Below are 8,995 nucleotides of genomic sequence, written 5' to 3' on the forward strand. Positions count from 1 at the left end.
ACAGACCTGGGGGTCACAAAAATGTGTCTTTGCCACAAAAGAGACTATTTGTATTCTGGACTGCATTAGGAGTGTTGCCAGCAGGTCGAGGGAGGTGATCCTTCCCCTTAGTTCAGCACTGGTGAGGCCACATCTGGAGTGTTGTGTTCAGTTCTGAGATCCTCAGTGCAAAAGAGATATGGACATAGAGAAGAGAGTCCAGCAAAGGGACACAAAGATGTTTAAGGGACTAGAGCATCTCTCCAATGAAGAAAGGCAGAGAGAGCTGGGACTGTTCAGCCTCGAGGAGAGATGGCTCAGGGAGACCGTATCAGTGTGTATAAACACCTGTAAAGAAGACAGACGTTGGCTTTTCAGTGGTGTCCAGTGACAGGAGTAGAAGACATGGGGCACAAACTGAAATGCAGGAAGTTCCCTCTGAATGTCAGGAAACACTTTCTTACTGTGAGAATGACCAAGCACTGGCACAGGTTGCCGAGGGAGGTGGTGGAATCTCCCTCCTTGGAGATATTCAACAGCCATCTGGACTAGTCTTCGGCAACCAGCTCAAGGTGGTCCTGCTTGAGCAGGGGGAGCAGACCAGATGACCTCCAGAGATCCTTTCCAATCTTAACTATTCTCTGATTTGAAATTCCCAACTAATTCAATGGAAGCAAAGTTATATCAAACCCTAAGTGTTTTAAAAATAAAAATCCCTGTGCATTAATCACTTGGGGACTGGTAATCTGATTTTGGTTCCCGGGGTGTCAAGGCTGTGCCTGTACTAATGATGCAAACATAGTTAATCAGTAACCTGAAGAGCATGTAGAATTTATGACTGTGGTTCTCCATGCTCTTGGACTTTAATTTCCAGGGAGCTACATACTCACCAAGTCACACACACTTGGCTAACATTTACCTGCCTCCGTACCATGCTGCAAATTCATTAGCAAGCACAGGGGAAGAGAATAAAACCTAAGCAAGAAAAACCTACCCTTCACTGGGATAGAAGCTTAGGAACTAGGACAAGAGTGTCTCAATAGAAATTTCTGCATGAAACAGAGATCCAGAGTACACATTTTCTCTTTTCTGTAGCAGATACGTGGCTAAATAGAGATGGACTGGAGCAGCTGCACTTCCATTGGTTTAGTCATTATCCTGGCTTTTCTCTCCATTTTGAAAGTGGGAGGTTTCTGGAATAACCACCAGAGGAAGAATTTTCCCCCAGGGCCAAGACCATTGCCTATCATTGGAAATCTGCTTTTGTTTGATTTGAAGAGACCCTACAGGACTTATCTACAGGTAGTTATTATATTTTTCTCTTGCTGATCCTTTCTTAAAGGGTTTTTGACTTAGACATTAAAAAACATTTTTCTTGCCTATGGTTTTAAAAGGGATACTTGCACCTACATATCTGCATGGATGTTACATCCACAAATTAAAAGACTGCTCAGGTGCAGCATCTGGAAAATCATCTGTAGCTATCCAATGCAGCATAACTGGTTTGCCAAAAGCAAGCTCTATCTCTTCTCAGTCCAACAGATCCAACATGTCTCTGTCATCATTCCAGTAAATCCATTCTAAGGGAGAAGGTTGCTCCTCTGACTTGAGCTTAGATCAAGACTTACAATTTAAAAATGTGTACTTAGTGTACAAAAGCAACTGGAGACCATATGCAATCAACATTGCAAGCATTGGGAAGTCCTTATTGGGGAACATCCTTTGAAAAGATCATACTCTTGCCACAGCTACAGCAGTCTGGGATAACAGTATCACCACCAAAGAAGCTACTCTTAATTCAGACATGTCACTGCTGCTATGTTATTTCATGTAGCTGGCTGGACTTGCTTACCAGTTGCTGAATATTTTGTGTATTGACTCTAAATAGTAGTCTTTTGTTTCTCTGTGTAAACACACTAGATAAGAAATACAGTCAGGAAAACCCTCTCCTATTGTCAGGAGAATCAGGAACATTGAGTTCTATGAAAATAAATCTGCTTGTACAAGATAAAAAGGTACCAGCTTAGGCCAAACATTGTCTCTGAGACACATTCATGGTGGATGCAGTCATATGTGAAAAGTGAGACTTTACCTAGTGCTAGATCCTGGCCCAGAAACACCCTAGACTTTTTATACAATAACGGTAGCAAGGTTTGAACAGGCTTAGCCTGTCAACACAAGAAACACAGTACTGTAGAGATCAGTGAGGAAAAAAATGAGTCCAAACCTGAATTTACTGAAGTTCCTGAGGGAAGAGAGAGCTGCCAGCACAGTCCTTGACTGACTTGGGGTTTCAGCTGTTAACACTCCTGCTTGGTTTAGAACAATGGTGCTCCACTCCTGACTGCACCATTGAATCATTAGTTGTCATAATGTCTGGCACATTCACATTATTTAAATCAATTCTTTCTCTGTACTTAGAAAAATACTTCAACATTTTAGTAACTTACAAGCAGGACAGGAAAATAAGCAGCATTGAAAGGGTGGCAAATTTCTTGTTAAGCCTTTGACAAAGCTGTAAATCACCATCATCTTCTTTTGACAGCTGTCAAAAATATATGGTCCAGTCTTCAGTGTTCAGATGGGGCTAAGGAAAATAGTAGTGATTTCTGGGTATGAGATGGTGAAGGAAGCTCTTGTGAACCAGGCAGATGCATTTGCAGAGAGACCTAAAATCCCAATCTTTGAAGATCTGACTAAAGGAAATGGTGAGTTCATTTTCTTTTTCTTCATCAGCTTGACTTCTTCAAAACAAGTTTTTTTCCCACAGAAGAAGCAGAGGCTGGCACTTTGGACCAGAGACCACACAAAACATTGGACATAGAGAGCAATTTCATTGACTTCAGTGGCTTTGTTGAAATTTGAAACTCCTGACAGTGACAACAAAACAACTATAACTTTCACAATAATCACAGCAACAGTTAGTCCCACTGACTAACTCCTTGAAGAACTGAAAGTTTGATTTCCTTTCCTAAATTTCAGGGTCCTGACCCATATCCCTCAGGACTGCAAACTCCACCAATGCATGATCACCACAGCCCAGGCTGCCTCCAGTCTTGATGCCACTGACTAGCTCACTTGAGTTGGTGACAAACAGGTCCAGTATTGCATCCCCTTTGGTAGGCCTGTCTGTTACCTGGCTTAACATCTTATCCTCAATGCACTCCAGGAGTTTCCTGGATTGCCTACAGCTCACCACACTGCTTTTCCAGCAGAAGTTAGGGTGCTTGAACTCCTTCAGCAGGACAAGAACCTGAGAGCCAGATGCCTCCTGTAGCTGCAATAAGAAAGCTTCTTCTATAGGCTCCCCTATTGTCTAAAAAATAGTTATTTAAAATCTTCTGCCACCTTGAAATGTTCTCCTTGCATCAGGGGTTGTTTTTGCTCATGGTGAAAACTGGAAGGTGATGCGAAGATTTACTCTCACAACCTTAAGAGACTTTGGAATGGGAAAGAGGGCCATTGAGGACCGCATCGTGGAGGAGTACGGGTATCTGGCAGACACCATTGGGTCTCAAGAAGGTGGGCAGATGATTAATTCTTCAAACCACTAAGGTTTTGCTCAAGTACCCAGAGAGTTGTCAGTAACCTTCTCGAGTTCAGACCTTTTCAAGAAATATACTTCAGACTGAATCAGTCTGATGAATTTTGTTCCTCTTAGCTTTGTATTCTAGCACAGAATAATAATAATAATAATAATAATAATAATAATAATAATAATAATAATAATAATAATAACAATCAATCACAAAGTAACAATAACAATTAGTTTTAAATGTATATTTATAAATTACATCTCTTGGCACAATGTAATATTCTTGTTTTTCATTGTATAGGAAAGCCCTTTGATGCTAGCAAAATAATTAATGCAGCAGTTGCTAACATAATTGTGTCAATATTACTTGGAAAACGATTTGACTACAAAGATTTCAGATTTGTAAGACTTCTACAGTTGACCAATGAAAGTATGAGGCTTGCTGGGAAACCTTTGGTTATGGTAATTATAAATATTTTTATGTTGCTGTTCCACTGGATGCCATGGGATTATATATTCATCCAGTCACTTTTTCATGTTCTAAAGAACAAACGATTAATATTAAGTCTTTGCCTTTGTATCAGCAAAATAGGAACAATGTTATTGATTTGTATCTGTAGTGTCTGGTAAATTTTAACATTTTTCACTCTTGTAGATGTACAACATGTTCCCTCACCTGGGATTCCTCCTAAGGGCTAACAAGACTCTTCTCCAAAACAGAGATGAATTCCATGATTATGTAAAAGTTACTTTTGTAGAACATCTCAAAACCCTGGACAAAAATGATCAAAGAAGTTTTATTGATGCTTTCCTGGTTAAACAGCAGGAGGTAACTGAATCTTTTTTAAATTTCTTCCAACTGTTATGGTTGTATAAAGACATTTACAATTTCCTTTCAGTCATTATATCTGTATTTCTTTAGGGAATCTGTCTTTAACAAAAGACATATAATGAACCAGTAGAGTTGAACAGATAGTTCACTCTGTTGCAGTTCCAACCCCTTTTAATCAGTAAACATTTATCCTTATTTATGCTTTGCTTCAGACAGTATCAATATATTCTTCATAGAGAAAACAGCTCTCTTTGCAGCTGGCCACAGTGAGGGCAGAGACCATGCACAACATAAAACCTTTGTCAACACCCTTCTCCAGGTACAAGACCAAACTCTTCTTTCTCTCTCACACTATTTTAAAATACTGGATTTAATTCTTAGTAAAAGCTTAGCTACATAAATGGCATTTTCACATGGAAAGCTTTAAGTTTTCAACATTTTATCTCAACCACTTCTTTCAGGAGAAATCCTCTACCAATGGGCATTTCCATAATGGCAACTTGCTAAGCTTGGTGAGCAATTTGTTTACTGCTGGTGTTGAGACAATTTCCACCACACTAAACTGGAGCTTTCTGCTGATGCTAAAGTACCCTGAAATTCAGAGTAAGTGGTTTCATGACAGACACTGTTAACACTCAGTGCATTAGGAACCCAATGGGGTCCCAGACAGTCAAAGTATCTGTTAACAAACTGTTACAAAAAGCCAACATTTCCAGCTAATTATTACCTAGGTATTGCTGTGCCCTCTGGTTCAGACCCAGTGAGGGGCACACTGGTCACCTTACCAGTAGATTATAAACAGAGTCCATATGGGTCAGGTCCTTTGTTCAGTAAAATCTCATTGCTCCAAAAGAAGAGAGCTGTCCTGTGTTGGCCAATTAAATTGTTCCAGGTTTCCATCAGAAACAGGCTGTGGATGTAGCAAAGGCCTGTACAGATGCTGAATGGACTGTATTGAGGCTTTAACCACTGGAGAAGATTTAGGGAATTACACCTTCTCTGACATCTGCATTCCAGTTTATGGTACCAGGTTGTTAGGAGTCAGGTGGGGTTTCTGAGACATTTCTTGGTCAGAGCAAGAAACCTTAGGCAGAATAGAGGGCAGAATAATATGTCTTCAGGTTTCTTATCAGTAAAGAAATAATCAAACACTGTACTTCTGTCTATCTCCACTATTTCTGAAAAGAAAAAAAGATTTTGGGAGAATTTATGGATTTCACTCAGGGTCTTTTATACTTCACATGTGTCAGAGATGTCACATGAGCCTTCGTCTCTTCCTAACAGTGGATTTCTTCCTCAGGAAAGGTCCAAGAAGAGATAGAGCAAGTGATAGGGTCAAACCCCCCACGGATTGAGCATCGAACCCAGATGCCATACACAGATGCTGTCATCCATGAAATTCAGAGGTTTGCTAATATCCTGCCATTGGATTTGCCTCATGAGACTGCTGCAGATGTCACTCTCAAAGGCTATTTTATTCCCAAGGTGAGATGCCTACAGGCTTGTTTCTTTTAGCATTTCTTCTTTCTCAAACCTGGTTAATGTGCTAACATAAACTCTCTAATGAAGTCACGTAACAGGAGGCAAAATAATCTCTTTCTCCAGGTTGACAGTCTTGAAGTCTTATTGCCATTACTGCTGCCATGACACTTTTCTGTGGATTTATTCCACTGTCTTGTTTTGCAGGGAACCTACATCATCCCCTTACTGACCTCTGTCCTGAAAGACAAATCCCAGTGGGAGAAACCAGACATGTTCTATCCTGAGCACTTTCTTGATGCCAATGGAAAATTTGTGAAGAAAGATGCTTTCATGCCTTTTTCAGCAGGTACCTTGTCTTTTCCATTTACTGCTGTTGCAAGAACAGATCTTAGACAAGAACTACTTGTAGTGGTGGGTTTTTTTTTGTTACTGAAGCCTGGGCTCCACACTGTCTTTTCACAGGACCCTTTCACAACCCATGTTTCCCAGATTTCTCAGCACACACCTCTGATAAGAGAGAGTACTCACAAATGTCTGCCAGTTCCTCCAGTTTCTGGATTTTATTAGTTTCTCAGTTAGTATTCAATTATTATAAACCAGAATTTGTAATTCCTTCTTAACTCCAATTCCATTTCTGCATTATAATCTCTAGTTCTCAACTGCTCTATGGCCTGGGCTTCTTTGTCTCTGACTCTTTACCATGCCCAGCTGCATTGTTTGTGATCACACAGGAAAGGTGGATTCTGTGCCTTTCCTGGAGAACCATGTTTCATTTTTGCACGTCCTTTTTAAGAAGTCAAGAACAATGTCGGCTGGGATTGAGACTTCCCATACTGTGCCAAAAAAACAGGAGTTGCCTTATATAAAAACTCAAATTCTGTGTAAAATCAAAGGACAGAAAGGGGTTTCCTGAGTCTGTTATGCCTCTTCTGCATTTCATTCCAGGGCGGAGGATCTGTGCTGGAGAGACTCTTGCCAAAATGGAACTCTTCCTCTTTTTCACCAGCCTCCTGCAGAGGTTCACTTTCCACCCTCCCCCTGGAGTTTCTATCTCAGACCTGGATCTCAGCCCTGCTATTTCATTTAATGTCATCCCCAAACCCTATAAAATGTGTGCTGTACCACGTTCCTAGAGCTCTCATCCGCATCAGTTTGTTTTAAAAATGTTTAAATTACATTTTCATTATATCTGTCTTCTAATTCTTTGGCCAAAATCATTCACAATATTACATCTTAGTGAAGGTTTCCAGTACTTCTAAAACGAAGTGGTGTTATTTTATTTTTTATTTACTGAGGAAAGGCAGAAGTGGACGAGAAGTGTGGACTAACTGATGACTTAAGGATCAAACTATTAGATCACCTAATCAGAGCTGCTGTATTGGAAGATGTAACACTTCAGATCCTCACAGCCTCTACTGCTATTTAGTCCAGGACTCTTATGAGAAAACCTAACGTAATTTTCAGGACCTTTCCACTTCAATCTTATGCATATCTGTCTTCTGAGCTATGTTTGCACTTGGAGAAGATTGTATTTTTCACCAGTTAGATGATTGATATCTGTGAAAATTACAATTTAATCAACGTTAGCAGGAATATATTTTTCCCTTCTCTACTACTGAATATTAAATGCTAAAAACAATTATGAAAATACAGGGGGTTTCCACTGAAGGCAAGGTTTGAAAAAGGGAATCACTGTGGAAAACGTATTAGAAGTTGGTGATCACATTTCATTTTCTGAAGCTGTTTTTTCTTGTATCATCAAAGTACTCAAAACAAACCAGATGTTTGCATTTCTTGTTCCTATTAACCTTTAAACAAAACATATTTCTCTCAGTAATATAAGCAATTCAGTGTAACAATGTCTTGCATTTATCTTATTAAAGATTCTGAACCCATAGAAAAAATGTGATCATTGAAAGCATGATCACAGTGCATGAAAGGAGGCGATACAGTTGGACTCTGTTTTCCTGAGACAGTTTCTGTGTGTACAAAACAGCTTATCTTATCTAACCATCTTTGTACATATTGATTCATGTGACCTCTATTAACCTACTGTTGGAAGCTTTCCCATGTATTTATCTTCAAAGAGAGAACCATATCAAAATGGATTTTTAAATACTTTTCCAGCTCTAACATTTCAATTAAAAAATCCCAAAGCCCTGTTGAAATACTGTTTTTCTCACAGGAGGGAGGTTGGAGACAAAATTATGGCAAAAAATTATTCATTCATGAGCAAAACACACCCGTGTTCCTCACACTTCTTGCCAGCAGTTGCCACCAGCCCTGGAGAGGCTTAACTTCCATTTCTAGATCTTTATAATTAAAACAAACAAAAAAAGGACATTATCCATGGCAATGCCAGATTATCCAGGAGTTACAGCACAGTTGCTTGATGTTTGCAGGATCACCAGGACGAACAAGGTCACAGAGGCTGTAACTCCTGCAGGAGAGATCCACACATTTCAGAAAAATGCAGAACCCAGTTTTTCTAGAAACAGGGCATTAATCACATCTAACATTCACCAAAACAACCCAGTTATAACCACAAGAGTACTTAAGTCTGTGGGTCTGCCCAATTGCCTTGGACAGTTTGGGCACACTACAGGCAGACTCACCAGCTGACTGACTGCTTCTCACCCTGAGAAGAAACAGAAGCTCTTCCTCCACCACAAGACATTTGCATCTTTAAAGTAGCAATTTCATCTTTAATCATAATTTCTCTCCCTTATTTCCCTATTATTTTCTGTCAGCCTTCTTCCAAAGACTAAAGCCCTACAATGCTGTAAGGCAGTCAAACAACCCTGAAAATTTATTTCAAAAAGAGAGATGCACCTGACACAGCCTACCAGGTGCAAAGAAATAACAGTTACGTACTTGCTACAGCAGATCACTTATGAGGAAAAACCTTAAGCTAAGTTTACCTGAGTCCAGAGGGTCACTGGAGTTTTCCTGAATATTCCATAACTGGATAACCTCAGCAAATAAAGCATACACCCATGGCAAAGAGCCATGGTTATTTTAAAATCCTGGGCTGTCTTAAACCCAGATTGGCCTTTGAATCAGGAGTGTATAAATGTATGTACGTGCTCACACACTAACAAAGCATTATTCTTTCCTGCAGTTTTCACTTTTCTATGGTCTTGCAAAATTTCTCTTCTGCCAGAAAT

The 8,995-nt window shown here is 39.8% G+C and overlaps 1 protein-coding gene across 2 annotated transcripts; it reads left to right on the forward strand.

Annotated features, from left to right (window-relative positions):
• Positions 1-858: 858 nt before the first annotated feature.
• On the forward strand, positions 859-7,996 carry LOC127382680 (cytochrome P450 2K1-like). 2 transcript variants are annotated; one of them, XM_051614609.1, is made up of 9 exons: positions 859-1,281; positions 2,525-2,687; positions 3,352-3,501; positions 3,816-3,976; positions 4,170-4,343; positions 4,808-4,949; positions 5,647-5,831; positions 6,033-6,174; positions 6,774-7,996. In XM_051614609.1, the coding sequence occupies exons 1-9, from the start codon at positions 1,096-1,098 to the stop codon at positions 6,959-6,961; spliced, it is 1,491 nt and encodes a 496-aa protein (XP_051470569.1). In that variant the 5' UTR covers positions 859-1,095; the 3' UTR covers positions 6,962-7,996. The 2 variants fall into 2 exon arrangements, with proteins under 2 accessions (XP_051470569.1, XP_051470570.1); XM_051614610.1 differs by having other exon boundaries at positions 7,129-7,996.
• Positions 7,997-8,995: the final 999 nt, after the last annotated feature.

Source organism: Apus apus, chromosome 3 (genome assembly GCF_020740795.1).
Source record: "Apus apus isolate bApuApu2 chromosome 3, bApuApu2.pri.cur, whole genome shotgun sequence".
In the NCBI taxonomy this organism is placed as follows: Eukaryota; Metazoa; Chordata; class Aves; order Apodiformes; family Apodidae; genus Apus; species Apus apus.